The sequence below is a fragment of the Oryctolagus cuniculus genome, chromosome 17 (assembly GCF_964237555.1).
Source record: "Oryctolagus cuniculus chromosome 17, mOryCun1.1, whole genome shotgun sequence".
Taxonomy (NCBI): Eukaryota; Metazoa; Chordata; class Mammalia; order Lagomorpha; family Leporidae; genus Oryctolagus; species Oryctolagus cuniculus.
In genome coordinates this window covers 12,813,699-12,831,138 of record NC_091448.1, presented here as the reverse complement: position 1 = coordinate 12,831,138, position 17,440 = coordinate 12,813,699, and the positions used below count along the sequence as shown (strand labels likewise).

At 47.6% G+C, this 17,440-nt stretch overlaps 1 protein-coding gene across 3 annotated transcripts in view; it reads right to left on the bottom strand.

Annotated features, from left to right (window-relative positions):
• The window catches only part of PRKCA (protein kinase C alpha), a 427,154-nt gene that overhangs the window by 118,267 nt on the left and 291,447 nt on the right, over positions 1–17,440 (bottom strand). For 2 of the 3 annotated variants that reach the window (XM_051824401.2, NM_001101724.1), the window contains 1 exon segment: positions 1,174–1,285. The exons of the other annotated variant lie outside the window; for it this stretch is intronic. In XM_051824401.2, coding sequence (XP_051680361.1) covers positions 1,174–1,285 — 112 coding nt within the window. 3 annotated transcript variants of the gene reach the window in all.

Here is a 17,440-nt window from a genome sequence, read left to right as displayed (position 1 = left end):
AGGCGACGTGGCTTCGGCAAGTCTTGGCTTTGTGGGTATTTAGGGGTGTGTGTTCTCTCTCTCCCTCTCTCTCTCTTTCCTTCTCCCTCCAAATTAACAAATGAAATTTAGATCCTTAGGGAACACATTTACGAATGCACGCAGAGTCAGCACTTGTAGAACCCTGCAACACCACGTGTCTGGAATCCTAGGGGTTCCTGAGGAACAAAGACCACTGGCCTGGAGGATGGCAAAGGCGTCGTTAGGCGCTAAGTGTGTAACCGCAGGAAGTGGACGCTGCCTGTGTTCTGAGAAACTCTCTGTCTGTAATGGTCCCACACAGTCACTCTGCACCCTGTGTTTGTTCCCCGGAGAACAAAGGAAGGCTCTCGGCCCCTGTGGCAGTCAGGAGTGAATGGCAACACGCTGTGATTTCCACCAAACTTTTACGCGTATTAGAAATGTGAGCTTGGTAATTACCTTCTCATGTCCTAAAAGCCCAAGTTTTTATATTTAATCAAAGAGTCTGGGGAATCCCATAATTTAAGAATTCTCGAAGCAAAGAGTTTCCACGCTTGCTTTTCTTCCCTCCTGGTGTTAATACACAGAGGACAACGGAAAAGGAGAAAGGACATAGGCTGAAGTCCTTGACAGGGGTCGTGGGCGACTTCTCCTTGAACCAGACGGAGGTAAATCTGATCTGTCTACACTGTGCAGGGTGAGCGAACTTAAGATGTGAGCCTGGCTTTTATGTTCATTTTGGTTTCAGTTTTAAGGCGCGCCTCCTGGATTTTTCCACCGTCCACCCACTAATTAGAGACATGGGAGGATAATGACCGTGGCTGCTCAGCTTATGTGGAAGTTCAACCAAATGCGGGGTCTGGAGGTGGGGAGCCTTCTCCAGGCTCTGACTAACCTGCATTTTAGGATGACGGATGGTTTCTACCACTGAAAGCAAAACGTGACAGCACCCACCAACCTCATTTATAAATCAAGTACCTCTGCCTTTTGCTCTTAATTGGGCAATTACGTCATGTAACCAGCTAGAACTTGGACAGCCGGGTGATTCTACACTCTTTCCCCGGCTGGCACGCATGGGAGCTAAATTCCCTCTGTGGATGAGCTGGTGCTGAGGATGGGACCGGGCCTTCCGTGCTCGGCGATCCTTGCCATCTGCCAGAGAAGAAAACTTACTGTCACATTTCATCCCCTGGTGGATGAGTCCGTACAGCAGTGACCCACAGTGATCGCAGAAGGTGGGGCTCCCGTAGGTGTGGATTTTAAACTTGTGCTTGCTCCTGGGGTCCTGGGAGGAGAGAAAGCACAGTGCTCACTCCAGGCCTGGAAGGGACATGTTTTTGGATAAAGTCACTGTACCCCATCCCCCGCCAAGGCTCTATAACACCAGACCATGCACCATTCTGCAGGGTCATGGGATGGTGACACTGTTGCTGCTACACCAGATTTTTACATGATAAATACCCATTTTTCTTCTCTGGCATGTGACTGGCACACGCCAGACTTCCACCAATGCTATGACCTCTGGACCTATTGTCTTCAAAGCCCTTGGGGGCTTTGTTGTTGCTGTTTTAATTCATTATTTATTTTCATCTTATTTGAAAGGCAGAGAGACAAAGACAGAGCACAATCTCCCATGGCTGGTTCATTCCCCAAATGCCTGCAACAGCCAGGGTTGGGCTGCACCAAAGCCAGGAACCCTGAACTCAGTCTGGATCTCCTAGGTGGTGGCAGGGACCCAAATCCTTGAGCCCTCACCTGCCGCCTCCCAGGGTGTGCAGTAGCAGGAAGCTGGAGTCAGAAGTGAGCTGGGATTCAAACCCAGGCACTCTGACAGAATGTGAGTCCCAAGCAGAATCGTAACTGTTGCACCAAATGCATGCCCACAGCCAGTGTTTGAAACAAGGCAGCATCTCTGTCCCCCAGGACACACAATCAGGGCCTGTCTGTGAGGCAGCTCCGAGTTTCCCCGGATCTGAGCCTTCAAGAGAGCTCCTGTGCAAAGTTTCCAAAGATTTACAATGCGCTGTGAGAGCAGACGTACTCTCAAACCGGCAGGGACCTTGTCCTGGGCCTGTGCTATTCCCGGGAGCGTTAGCTGGCACAGGCAGACGGGTCTCGGAAAGGCGCTGCAATTCCCTCCGGCAGCCCTGCCGCAACGCCACCGCTTTCCCTAGCACACCACACAAAGGACCCAAAGGGTAACCGGACGCGCGTTTCTGTGGCTTTGTTCTTCCTGGTAGGTAAAGTGCAGTTGTGTGATTCACGGATGAATTATAGACAGGGAAGTACAAACTCCGTATAGCATATCACGGTGGTCCACAAGCTTAGACTCTGGGGTCACTGCCTGGGTTCCGACTCGAGCTCTTCTACTCTACAGAAGCATGGCCTTGGACAAAGGCACATCATTTATCCTTTCTGCCTCATCTGTAAGCCGGGAATTAATAGCACCTATATCCTGTGGTTGTCATGGGGACAAAACGCGTCAATCTTCACAAATGCCCAGAAGGGTGCTTGGACAGCACCAAGAAGACGGAGCAGGGAAGTGCCTCTGCCTACTGATAAAAAGCGCCTCTGCACTTCCCAGCACTGATAAAAATAAGCATTCTCCCTGTGTTGTTGGTTGTATAATTATTACCCTCATTTTACAGGATGTTATTGACTTTCCCAAAAGACACGTGGGGTGTGCCGGCCGCAGTGCACCAGCCGCGGCAGCCATTGGAGGGTGAACCAATGGCAAAAGACACGTGGTATTTGGAAGCCAGGGCTGAGACGTGGCCGACTTCTGATTTCTATCTCAGGGCTTCCAGAGATCTTCTCAGGATGAGGATCTGGCTCTTAAGATCTTTTAATTTTTATATCTGCAATGTATTTTTTTTGGCAACAAATCTGCCACCTGTTTTTATAAATAAACTTTTATTGGAACATAGCCATGCTCATTTATTTACATATTTCTCTGGCGACGGGGCAGAGCTGAGCGGTTGTGTCAGAGCCCATGTGAGCCAGAAGCCTGCAGCGGTGCCCTCCGCCTGTCTAGGAAAGGCCTGCCAGCCCCCGTGTTAGGACAGTGGTTTACCAACGGGTCCCTACGAAGCGTCACATCACCTGGAATCTGTCAGAAATGCAAACTGTGTGACCCTCCCCAGCCCAGCTGAATCAAACACTGGGGACAGGGCTTCACCGTCCAAGTTTTAACAGGCCCTGCAGGTGACGCTGATGGCAGGCACAGCAGAGATGGCACCTCTGCTTTAGCAGGCCGTTCCACAGTCGTCAGTGCCTAACAGGTGCCAAGCAAACACACACGTAGATGATTAACGGTGTTCTTGGGACAGGTCACCAGTTCACCTTCCATGTGTTTCTCTTGGGTGTGAAAAATCAACATCCTCAAAAGATTCCTTCTCCTAGCAAGTGGTAGCTGTGACTGTGTTGGAGGTAGGGCCGTGGACTTCCACCACCAACGCCAGCCCACAGACTTATCCAGGCCCCCGGGACGGGAGGCAGCAAGTCGAGGGAACAGGCTGGTGTCAGCACTAATCCGAAGTACCCAAGCTGACAGCAAAGGTTGCATCCTACATCTTGGAGGGCAAAGACGACGCCGGGGGAAAGAAGTAGACCAGTTTTTCCCTGCAGAAACGAGACATCAGCTGCTGGCACTGAATAAATCAAGAATGGCAGCTGACAGAGAGCCCTCTGGAGTCTTGCACGCCAGGCAACAGCAGGGCGGCTGTCCTGGACTGTCACGTGGATCTCTGGTGACATGGCACACAGGCAACTCGCTCCACTTTGCAGGAACTCCAGGTCTCCCTCATCCAGCACTCACAGGGTGTCATCAGGCCCCAGCCATCTGGAGGGGTGGGAAGAGAGGAAACAATGGCTTCCACTTCCTGTGTAAGCACCAAGTCTTGGAGTCCTTCCAGGTTCCCAAATTACAGGTGTGGCCAAGGATCCTGCCAGCACAGTAAATGACCTCAGCAAAAATAGTAACAGCAGCACCTGCTTGATGGTTGTCAAATGTGCAGATACGTGCTTTATGATAACCAAGAACGTCTTGGAACCAGAGTCTCCCATTCAAAGAGTATTTGCCAGGATTCTGGCGACCTGACACAGACTCTGCGATCTTGAAAAGTCAGTCACTAATTTATAAAGCAGAAGTAATAGCAGTCTGCCCATGTCACGGGCGAAGGGTGAAGTTCAACCTCGGGGAACTATGAGAAAGGTTTGGCCACGTGGATATCACTGGACGGACACACGAGATTATTATTATACACCCTTGGAAGGTAAAGGTACCACAGCGAGAGCTAACTGGCTGTGACTCAGGAGGATGTGCAGAGAAAGCTTGTACTAAATAAAGATCTCCCCAGGCTCTTTGTGTTTCTACCAACAGCTACTAACCAGCAGTGCTTTTCACTTCTTCTGGGACCTGATTTCTTCCTCTTGGCCCCTAAAGGTGTTGGGTGAAATCGCCATTCTTTAAAATGGTATTTCATGGGGCCCTATGGGTATCAGGAGGTGCCCAGGGCTGCTAAGGATGGAGATGGGAGAAGGCAAAGGAGAGAAGTCACTGCCAAATTCAAGTTGGAGACAACTGGACTACATGGTCTCTTCTGTGCCATCTTGATTAAAAAAAAAGTTTTTATTTTGAAATCATTTAAGACTCACAAGAACTTGCAAAAATAGTACAGACTGTTCCCGTGCGCTCTTCATCCAGCTTTCCCCAGCGAGAACATCTTACATAACCACACGACGTGAACAGAACCAGGACACAGACGCCGCTACCACGCCATCAGCTAAATGGCAGGCTTTAAGGTTTCACCGGGTTTTATGTGCATAATTCCAAGGCAAGTATTTTCATTGTACAGCTTATGAATTAAATCTACTTTTGACCGAGGAGGGAACATCGGCTGGCTAAGTACTACTAACTCAAGTGCAACAGCACTACAGTGACATCTGCTACTTGTGCATTAAACATATAACCTGTTGGTTCTCTCATTAAGGGATCGTGGGAGGATGCATCTAAAGCATTATCTGAAAAGTCAAATCTGAATGTTTCTTCTTTTTGCTTTTAAAGATTTATTTGTTATTTATTTGAAAGGCAGAGTTACAGAGAGGGAGAGAGCGAGCGAGCGAGCTCCATCCACTGGTCCACTCCCCAAATGGCTGTGACGGCCAGGGCTGGGCCAACCTGAAGACAGGAACTGGGAGCTTCTTCTGGGTCTCCCATTTGGGACCTTTCAGGAAAGCAGCGGAAGATGGCCCAAGAGCTTGGGCCTCTGCACCCACGTGGGAGACCCAGAAGAAGTTCTTGGCTTCAGTCTGGCCCAGCCTTGACCATTGCAGCAATTTGGAGAATGAACCTCTTGAATCTTTCAAATAAATAAAATAAATCTTAAAAAAAAAAAAAAGAAATATCACACCCTACCCCAGAACTCTGTACGGTTATTGTGTGTTAACTGACCATTACACATTGCCTTTATGTACTGAAGTGTCACACTCTACCCCAATAACCAGTACAATTAAAATACAAAGAGTGTGTAGGCTTCGGGACTTCCAGAGGGTGCTTGGAACATGGATGGAGAGACAAAGCAAACAACGGAACCCCAAAGCGTCAGCTGTCCCCCACTGGCCCCAAGTAGGCTTCCTTATGGTTGCCAAGTGAATTGGGCAAACAATGACTCCTGTGGGGCTCACAGGTGGGAAGGGAAGCTGCGGCATGGAGAAGCTGATGTCCTTATCAGGTGTCCCAGTCTCACTTGTCCTCAGGTTCTGAGGAGTCTTGGAACTCTATCACACATCTCCAAACCCTGGCATTCAGTCCTTCTCTGGGGTGGTTGCCCCAGGCGGCACCCCAGTTTCTCTTGTCTGAGAACTAAGAGTGATTATGAACTTTATCCCTGAGCTTCCTGGACACCAAAGCCTAAAGGGGAAAGAGACATCGTAGGTCCCCGTGGGGCAGCAAAGCCACCTGCATGCAGACATCAGCCTTGTCCTGTGAAATCGTGGCTCAGCCACAGCGGCCCTTCACTGAGTGATGAAGCAGACTTCTGAATCATTAATAAAGCGCCCTTACACCGCCGGCACCAAGGAGCCTTTGTCACTGTCCCCTCAGCTGTGGCAGCAGGTGGCATCTTCGCATAAAGTGGCTGTGGCAGGTGAGAGGACAGTCCTAGGGTTCTAGGTAATGTTTCTTCTTACACAAGAGCACGTCCGCAAGTTTGTAGAAAAACTGAATTAAAAACAAATTTATTTTGGTGCAAAAATTTTTTTTCAAAGCCCATGCATGGTTTTTTTTCAAAACATGTCTTTTGCAAAATGTGTTTAAAGACCCTTGTGTAAGTTACAGCCAATCTGGCTGCACTTAATGTCACAAAGAGATAGCTGGCATAAGCCGACTCTGCGGACTACCAAGGCAGCAGCGAATCCCTTTTTACTGGAATGCATACAGGCCTGTCTGTCTGGTTCTCTGGGCAAGGGGAGTCTCTCATTAAGTAGAATAGGAAGCCTGCTCACTTGTCACAGCCTGACATCGTATACTAAGGGAAGGAAATACTTAGCAGGTGTACTTCTGCCACCTCTGTGGTTGGGGTGGGGGCAAACAAATTCTGAGCAAACCACTTCCCACAGACACCACTGAGGTCTCATCCACAAATCTAAATCCAGATCACTCAGGATGCAAAAAATAAACCAACCAGTGAAAAATTCAAGTCCTGTTGAGAGCATCTGCCAGCCAGCTTATTTCCTTGGACAGCAGCTTAGATCCTTAGACCATCCCGCAACATTCCTACCAAGACTCTCAGAGTCCTTCTTCATCAGCAGCATCATTGCTGCCGCCATCACTTTGCAGTTTGTTGAAAATAAACCCACAGATCCACGCTGCCCCAGAATTTGGATGCCGCCTGGGCTCTGGGTTTCCCAGATGCCTCCTTGCTGCACCGGCTGTCACCACCTGGGCTGTGACCACGCTGGGAGTTGTGGTCTTCAAGGATGAACTGAATCTGGCCGTGTGCGGGGTGAGGTCTCCGGGTGGGGGGGGGCAATGCTCCCCGCACCCCAGGGGTGCAGGTGACCAAGGAGGCGGCGGACCAGGCTGCATGTGCGCAAGCAGATGTCGCTCCACGTGCCCTTTAGATTTGATGAGTAAGACGACGGACAGCAGGGCTTCGGCCGTAGGTCACCCCGGCTTGAGTTTTCCACTTGAGCTTGAGTGCCTCCAGGACAACCCGAAGCTTCCTCTCAGAGGACCAGGACATTTCTCCCGAGGGCTGGGGCGCAGGCTTGAAGGGCTTCCGGAAAAGGCTCTAGGGTGTGACTTCCTGCAGCGCTCAGAGCAGGGTGGCTGCTTCAGCCTGCTCCCTCTAAATAACGAGGAAAACACTGGCTTCCACCACCAGATGAGCTCTCGTGAATCCACGCGGGAGCCCAGCGTGGGTCTAAATGTCACTCACCCACACCTGGCCACACAAGCAACACAAGAACACTGTCCCAGGGAGGCGAAGCTGCTACCAGTCCTGGGATCTTACAAATCTTTGCAAGTAGTTTTTTTCAACTTTATGACATAAAAACTTCCTACTTTAAGATTTTTTTTAAAAAATTTTTTTGTTACTGTGAGAATGTTACCAAAACCAGACCATGCAGTCTGGGTTTTTTTTGTGCCTTAGTGTCACTGTAATGAGCACATTGTAATGTTATGTCCTGAGCAGGGCACCACAGCCGGCTGGCTCTCTACTGGGGTTTGGGTTACTCTTTGCCTTTGACCACACTGGTCTTGTTGAAGGCTGCCTGTCTGAACGAAGTCAAAAGAACTTCCATTTTTGGTGAGACTAATTAAGTACTGATTCTGATCTACATTGGGAATTTTTACAGGTGAGCTAACGGGTCAACCCAGACTTTGCTAGTGGAAAGATTCTTAGGAATCCTTTGCTCTGCTATGCAAGATGCAAGAGCTATTAAATGCAGAACAAACTCTTCAAGAAAACATGCTCAGTCAGTCTCCACCAGGGAGGCAATGGCTAAATGAACTGTGATATATTTCTACCCTGGAATACCATGTAGAAATTAAATCAAATGAGCTAGATCTCCTTCTGATAACATGGACAGATCTCCAAGATGTACTGTCTAGTGAAAAGAGCAAGTCACAGAGTGAACATAAAACACAATGACATTTATGTTAAAAAACAGAAACAAAAATAACCTCACACACAGAACAATAATAGTTTTTCTCTAGATAGATGTGCATGTAGAATGCCTCTGGGGAAGCTGGGGACAGGCCAGGTTCAGAGATGGAAGTGAAAGGAAGCTTTCAATATTATCTGAAAAGATTTCAGCTAATAAATGAGTTCCTGCATTATCTACATAATCTAAATTAGCACACGGCCCAGCTGAATCCATCTGGATCTATTTAAGCAGCTTCATGAGATGCCATTAGGGGAGGATGCACAGGGGAGGGGCCAGGCACAACAGCATCCTCTGAGGACAAACGGTTTTGTCTGCAGCTTCTCCAGCCATCCACTGAGAAGTGTTTCCATGAGGTTGCCAGGAAGAGCTCTGGAATGAGCAGCCGTCGATACGTCTTAAATCTTAATTAAAAGCTCTATTATGACCGATATTTTCCTATTTTGAAATACATTCATGTTGTCATCATCTCAAGACATTGCTATAGATCAAGTTTTCGCTCCATCAATTACAGCTTTTGAATTCCAAAAATCTTTGATGGTTTATTATGGAATTCTGATACTGAAATGTTTGAAATGCACAAATAATTCAAATCCCAAAGTTTAACCATCATTTGTTTAAAGAAAACAAGGCTATTTCCTAGCTAGTTATCAATGTCTTCATTTTGCCTCAACAACTATTTATGGTGTTTCTACTGTGTGCCTGGTGGTTTGGATCTCAGGTGTGGCTCAAGTCTATTCACTTGGGAGAGATTAGGTTATGCTGTGTTCAGAAATCACGCCTAACTTGCAGTGGCTTAACACAGCAAACATTTATTTCTCACTGTTCACTTTGGGACCTCTTAGCTGATGGAGCAACCCATATCTGAGATATGCCCAGTCTCACGGCAGAAGGAAGAGAGAAACAGTGGGAGTACTCAAAGGTTCTTATATCTCCTACTCAGAAATGGCACCATGATGCCAACCCCATTTCACTGGCCTAAGTAAGACACGCGGCCAAACCAGAAGTCCACAAGGCCAAGAGCACTGTCCTCCCCAGGAAGAAGCAGCCATCATCCACAAAGACACTTAGGAAGCTGGGTGTCCACTGCCAGCTTTATTTATTTGGTAAAGAACAGATGGGGTTCGGACTTCAAACTTTCAAAGCTCGTAGGTTCATTTTCAACAGAAAATGCTTTGCAGCTGACATCAAATAAAGCGGTCTGCCCTTCAGGTGCTATAATAGCTTGGCAGGAAAGCAGTAATATTGACTCACCACCACGCACGTCGCAAGTCAGGGGCCACAGCAGCAGCTCACCACAGACTGAGCCGTGAGAGGACAACTATCACGGGGGACCCTCCATGCTGAAGGCAGGGGTAACGAAAAGCACGAGGTGGAAACGAACAACCCTAAGTCTGCTCAAGTCTGCTAAGGCTCATGTAAGGGGGCCAAACCTGACCCTGGGCGAGGGGTTCAGTCACACAGCAATGCATGGGGCTATGGTCCCTGTCGAGGTGAGCAAACACAGGGAGGGAGGCGATGGTGCAAACCTCCACAGGTATTCCTTTATCTGCACAACACTCTTAGGAGTTCAGGGGAGGTTTTGTTTCAAGGATAAATCATTATTTTTCTTTCTCCCATTGTCATGCTGACTCATTTAAAGGACAAAATTCTTTTGACTGTTATATATTTTTGCCCATTCTATTCTAATTGGCTTTACAACCCTAAGGACGGTAATCTTTTTGGGGAAACTTCACAGTTTAAAACATTTTTTTTTTTATTTTGAAATGTTTTAGACTCACAAGTTGTAGAAACAGTGAAGAGAGTTCCCAGGTATATGTTTCCGCTTACATAACCACAGCCATGATTGAAACCCCGCTCATCAGACGTCTATGTGCTATGACCTGACCCCAGGAGATCTCACCAGGTTTTACATGTACCCATCGTGTGTGTTCTATGAAATGTTCACATTCACCGTCATGATCACCAAGAAACCCGTCTCCCAAACTGTTCTCTATGATAGGAAGTTTTATGCTAATTACAGCTTTGGGTAGCTCCAAAGCCATCACTTGAAAGGAAAATAAAATAGGAATACAAGAACCATCTTAACTATGTGAACCTCTGCCCGTCCTGTACAAAGTGACATGCCTCCTACAGAAATTCACGGCCAAGTTCACACCTGAGAACCAATCAGACATCAATGGAAACACGGTTATTTAAGAGCCTCCAAGATCCCACTGCCTTACTTAGTGAAGACAGAACTGGGTCAGTGTGTGAGGCGCCCTCTCTGCCATTCTGGATGGTGTGGGGCACATTTCAAAGCCTCATGTTTGGTTGTAGCCAGAAGCAGGCCTGAGATTTTGTACTTGTTTTTGCCACGGACTTGAAAAAGCATAACATCATTTGCAAGAAGGCTGGTTTTTAGGCATCACTGTAACACCGGAAGATTCCCAGCAGCTGGTGTTTGCTCATCTGATTAAACACACAGAGGCAGCAGCCGTGGCCTGGTCTTTTTCTTGACTGCAGAGTCCATATGGACAGGATCCTGACTTGAGGCACCTCTGATTTTTTTAAGATTTTTTTTTTCTTATTTGAAGGACAGAGTGACAGAGAAACTGAGAGATCTTCCTTCCATCCACTGGTTCACTCCCCAAATATCTGCAATAGCCAGGGCTAGGCCAGGCTGAAGCCAGGAGCCTGGAACTCCACTGACGTCTTCCACATGGGAGGCAGGATCGCAAGCACTGTCCATCTTCCACTGCTTTCTCAGGCACATCAGCAGGGAACTGGATTGGAGGCAGGACAGCCGAACTTCGAATTGGGCTCCAATATGGGGTGCCGGCACTGCAGGTGCGGCCTCGCCCACTGTGCCGCGGTGCCGGCCCCGGGTTCCCCTGATCTTTAAGCAGACTGCTCACCCCTCCCAGCAGATACTTCCCAAGCAGCAACTGTAGAAATTTACTTCCTGATGTGCAATGATCCTCTTGGTTAAAGCCTTACTTTTTTTTAAGTGCAGCTTATGATAAAATATTAATGACTCTAGTCATTTGTTATTAATTTTCAATTGTTTACTCATACAGGCAGAATCATATTCACTGTAACAAACTTAAATAGTTAAGAAACACAGACAAGAATACGTCAACAAGTTCATCCAAAAATGAAGAGATAAGTGTATTTCAGTTCAAAAAATATTGAAATCCATGCATTTTTTCATAATATATATTTTCCAAGAATTTTTTGAGGATCCCTGGACTACCAACCATTCATTCAAGAAAGATAAGAAGGATAGCCTGGCGCCACAGCTCACTAGGCTAATCCTCCGCCTGCGGTGCTGGCACACCAGGTTCTAGTCCTGGTCAGGGCGCCGGATTCTGTCCCAGTCGCTCCTCTTCCTGTCCAGCTCTCTGCTGTGGCCCGGGAGTGCAGTGGAGGTTGGCCCAAGTGCTTGGGCCTTGCACCTGCATGGGAGACCAGGAGGAAGCACCTGGCTCCTGGCTTCGGATCGGCGCAGCGCGCTGGCTGTAGCAGCCATCTGGGGGGTGAACCAACGGAAGGCAGACCTTTCTGTCTCTCTCTCTCACTGTCTAACTCTGTCAAAAAAAAAAAAAAAAAAAGATAAGAAGGCGAGGGGGAGAGGAGAGGGAGTCTGGTCTCCAGCACTGTCCACCGGAAGCATCGTTCCCCGTCATCAGTACAAAGCGGAGCACACCTTACTCTGACACGCCGTCGGGTGGGTGTGTGGGATGGACGCCCAGCACTGAGGAGACCAGTCCTCACTTCCCAGCAGGGGTGTTTTCGTGGTTCCCCCACTACAGCAGCACTGCCATGGGCACGGAGCACACGCTGTCCGGGTGTCTTATCCGGTCCTTACGATGAAAGCCAGAAGTGGAAATCTTGGGCCAAAGAGGTGAGCACACAACCTCAGACTGAACAGCTCTCCGTCCGCTCTGCGGGGTCTGCTGTAGGTCCAGCCGCTCTGCTTGTGTTGGTGCACGGCGGAGCCTTCCGGAAAAGCTTGAAAGCAACCGTTTTCTATCTTAGCTACAAAGTGGCAACTCTTGGCTTTTCTGGCTGGATGCTAGGTTTGGGCATCCATCCATGAGTTAGGCTTCCCCCATCTGCTCGAGGATGGTTCAAAGCCTCCTCAGATTGATGGCTGGTGCTTTTCATCTCTCCGCGTGCAGCAGGCTCCTCCCTCCCCCAGGAGTCTCTTCTGTTTTTCTGATGCCCTTTCATTCCCTGTCTGAAACCGGGACTTGAGCACCGAAGCTTCAATCATCTTCTTGAGATAATGAATCTCCAGCCGTTAGTTAAGGATGTCTAGTCTCCAGCCATAACGCAGCAGAACATCTTATAAATTAAAAAGAAATCCCACGTACAGTCATCTTGAGTATCCACAGGAGATTGGTTCTGGGACCCCCACGGGCGCTAAAGTCTGCAGACACTCAAGGCCCTTGGGGAAAAGGGCAGGCACTGGCATAGGACCTACACACATCCTACTTATCTAAATTATCTCTTGATTACTCATTATACCTAACACAACGTACACGCTACGTAAGCAGCTGTTATACTTCATTGTTTAGGCACTAAGGACAAGAAAACAAGTCGACATGTTCAGTACAGATGCAACCGTCATGGGCCTAACTACAGAGTATATGGTCCACAGTTGGCTGACCCTGCAGATGCGGAAGCCACGGACACCAAGGGCTGACGGCATCTCCAGCCTGCTAGACGTTTCTGGATTAGCGTTTACAGACGTGACCTGGGCAAGGATGCTCCTACCCTGGGCTTCACTCGGGACGGCCGTGTGGTCCTTTAGCATGGCCCCTTCTGCATCTTCCCTCCCCGTTGTTGTCCAGGCATCCCTGAATCTGGCTGCTGTGTGCAAGCGGCTGTAGCGCATGCCCAAGCATCCCACTGATGTCGTCCTTCCTCCTCCCTCCCTCCCCCCTTTTTAAACAATAGGAGGCAACACTAATGGGCTTTGCTCCAACTGTGACTTTAAATGCATCCTAAAAGCAGTGCCTCCCAGAACTCACCCTAAAGAATAATGACAAAAATAGGACTTGTTGAAATGGCCCCCAGGGCAGCACAGGCCTCCAGTCCTGCATCTTAAGTCACTGCTGCTGCTTGTTCAGCTCTCACAGACTTGAAGTTTGCTTTTAGGGTGGCAGAGAGCTACTACCTACACTTGAGATTTAATTTTTCCGATTCCTTTTATTTATCTATTTTTATTTGAAGGGGAGGGAGGGAGGGAAGGAAGGGGGTGGGGAGAGATCTACCATCTGCTGATTCACCACCTCTCAACCCCCACCCCTCTCCCGAGCCTGCAAACACAGGGGTAGAGCCAGGCTGAATCTAGGGGCCCATAACTCAATCAGGTCTCCCTCAAGTGCTTCAGTCCAGGTACTTGAGCCCTCACCCGCTGCCTCCTGGGGTGCACATTAGCAGGAAGCTGGAATCAGGAGCAGAGCCGGGACTGAACCCAGGCACTGCAATATGACGTGCGTTCCAAGCAGTGTCTTAACCACTGCACCAAATGTCTACTCCCCCCCTCCCCCATTTTGTTGTTTTAGAAACTTAAACAACAACAACAACAACAAAAAACACTAAAGAGACACTGAGAATCCTTTTTTTTTTTTTTAAAGATTTATTTATTTGAAAGGTAGAGTTACAGAGAGGGAGAGAGACAGAGAGAGAGGTCTTCCATCCACTGGTTCACTCCCCAAATAGCCATAATGACTGGGGCTGAACTAGGCCAAAGCCAGAAGCCAGGAGCTTCTTCTAGGTCTCCCACATGGGTACAGGGGCCCAAGCACTTGGGCCATTCTCCACTGCTTTCCCAGGCACAGGGCAGGGAGCTGGGTTGGAAATGGGGCAGCCAGGACACGAATGGGTGCCCATATGGGATGCCGGCACTGCACGCAGTGGCTTAACCCACTACACCACAACGCCAGCCCGACACTGATATTTCTAACTTGCAGCAGACAGTTGTACTGAAACAGAGGCAGAGATTCAGTGCTGTTTGTGGGGACAGATGTGTACTCTTCAGGGCTGACTTTCCCCCTCTGCAGGGGGAGGCACAGGAATGCAGAAGAGGGGAGGAGGTGGCACTTAGCTGCATTTGTCCCTTTACCTCTGGTGATAACGCTCCTTTAACCGGAAGACCCATAAATTCTGTCCCTGGTAGTATTAGAAGATCATCTCTCTCCCTGTTAACTTGTTTAGCCTCAGAAAAAAAAATCAACCTTTAAAAGAAAACAAGGAAATGAACATGAAATGGTAGCTGCTGGGTGTGTGGGACTGAGTGAAAGGCAGTCCTGCCTCCCAGTGCTCTCCCTGCAGGCAGTGGGCTTGGAAACACAGTTCTATGTTTAGTCCATCTTCCTCATAGGATGCTGCCAGCAAGGTGGAGGGGAAATGAGACCTAGTCAGCCCAGAGTCTGAGGGCTGGCACTCCTTTCTCTTCTGTTGTGATCTGGCCACGGAGAGCCAAAGGACAGATTCCAGGTTAAATATGAAGAACCTGAAGCTTAGGAAAATAAGATTTCATCAGGATCTGCGGGCTAGGAAGTTGTAAAAATCACGCCCTAACCCCACGTCTTTGACTCAATTAATGTTCCCAGCTCTTACTACATGTTATGTTCATTCTGGTATCAGGATACAGAATGATATATGTGCTATGTGCCTATTTCCCCCAACCCCTGCAAATAACCCAAATGGACACAGGGTAGCAGACTACCTTCCCCTGAGAACAGGAGAAAGGACAAAATATAAAAATGCATCATGATGTGGAAATAAATGATAACATCGTCTTCCATCTTACTATTTCTAGATTTCCATGCCTCCTGTGGCGCATATGTCCTAGCCAGAGCTCAGGAAGACAAATCCCTTTTAATTCCACTAGAGGGGAATAGAATGACATCAAGGGATGCAAGTCAAGCGTTCTCAAGTTCCCCACCACTGGGAGTAGAGAGGGAGTCCACTGTCACTGTGCTTCTGATGAATTTGCATTTCAGACCCTGTGCACCTCTCTCATTTATGAGAGTCTACTGGGAAGAGGCTAAATCAGGCTGAGATCTTTTTCTGCCTCTATGATTCGTGCAATTCAAACGTTCTTTCTAGATAGCGAGTTTTCTATTATTCTTTGTCAAGCCCATAGCATTTGACAGGGAAATCAATGTAATATCACAAAGAACCTAATTACTGTCCATAAGTGGTAATGTTCTGTACAAATAGAAATTTCAATAGGAAGGTAGCTTGTGATATAAAACACCATGGGAGATGTTCTCGTGATTTAGAGAGAGATGAAGAGTGTGTTCTTCAGATAAATTAATGATCCAGCTTGGCACTAACAGAGCCTTCTGCAATGATGGACATGCTTTCTACCCGCACTGTCCAAACACAGTGCCCTTAGCTGCTTGTGGCCGTCAGGCCCTTGAAATGAGGCGACGTCTACTGAGGAACTGACTAAATTTAAGTAGTAGTTTAAGTAGTTGAGTTTAAGCAGACGCTGGTGGCTGAAGGCCACTGTGCGAATGGTGGAATTTAGGACTCCCTTCCCAGCTACACTCTGCAAGTCGACGATGCCTTTTCACTGAATCCTCCCCAAAACCCCTCAAAGGCAGGACAGACTGCGGCAGAATCCCAGACCCCAGAGAGTGCTTGGATAGGCTGCGTTGTTAATCACTGCTTGGATTTCTCTCCTGAGCTGGCGGTTTCATGCTCTCTCCACTTTGTCCGCCTAAGCCAGGCATTTTTACTTTTTTTTTTTAAGAGTTTATTAATGCCTTAGAATCTTGGGGTCACAGCAAATGCATGATAATTACTACAAAACCATTCTCATCAATTCTCATGTTAATGTGACAGTTATCCAAAAAGACAGATTCAGTGCAGCCAAATACCTAGTCTTCTGGTGGCAATCCCTGGAGCATGGACAGTCTCTTCAACAAATGGTGCTGGGAAAACTGGATTTCACATGCAAAAATGTGAAGCAAGACCCTTACCTCACACCTTACACAAAAATCCACTCAAAATGGGTTAAAGACCTACATCTACGACCTGATGCCATCAAATTATTAGAGAGCATTGGGGACACCCTGCAAGAGTCACATGTAACACTCCTTACATGCCCATTGTGGAGAAAAGTGTCAAGTTCCTGTATTCACTGATGGATTCATTCATGCAATAATTGCATTGTGAAACATTATGCTACAAGCTAAGCAATGCACTGCTAACTACAGACAGACATGGTCTATATCGCAAGAATAACTTGTTTTGAAAATTGGCATAAGCAAAGACTTCTTAGAAAAACCCCAGAAGCACAAGCAATCAAAGCCAAAATTCACAATTGGGATTATACCAAATTGAGAACCTTCTATACTGCAAAAGACACACCCAGGAAAGTGAAAAGGCAACCGACAGAATGGGAGAAGTTATTTGCAAACTATTCAACTGATGAAAGATTAATAACCAGGTTAGATAAAGAGATCAAGAAACCAGGGGCCAGCACATTGGCATGACAGGTAAAGCTGCCACCTGCAGTGCCAGCATCTCATATGGACACCAGTTCAAGTCCCGGCTGCTCCACTTCTGATCCAGCTCTCTGCCATGGCCTGAGAAAGCAGAAGATAACTGAAGTCCTTGGGCCCCTGTGCCCACATGGGAGACCTGGAAAAAGCTCCTGGCTTCGGATCGGCACAGCTCTGGCCATCTGCCAACTGGGGAGTGAACCAGCAGGTAAAAGACTTCTCTCTCTCTCTCTGCCTCTCTGACTTTCAAGTAAATAAATAAATCTAAAAAAAAAAAACCACAAAATTCAACAACAACAAAACAACTGAATGAAGAAATGGGCAAGGGACTTAAACAGATATTTTTCAGAAGAGGAAATCCAGATGGCCAAGAGACATATGAAAAAATGCCCAGGATCACTAGCTGTCAGGGAAATGCAAATCAAAACCAAAATGAGGTTTCACCCCACCCCAGTTAGAATGGCTTTCATACAGAAATCAGCAAACAACAAATGCTGGCAAGGATGTGGGGGAAAAGTACCCTAATCCACAGTTGGTGGGAATATAAACTGGTAAAACCTCTATGGAAGACAGTATGGAGATACCTCAGAAATCTGAATATAGACCTACCATATGACCCACTCCTGGGAATTTACCCGAGGGAAATGAAATTAGCATATGAAAGAGTTATCTGCACCTCCATGTTTATTGCAGCTTACTTCACAATAGCTAAGACATGGAATTAACCCAAATGCCCATCAATTGAAGACTGGATAAAGAAATTA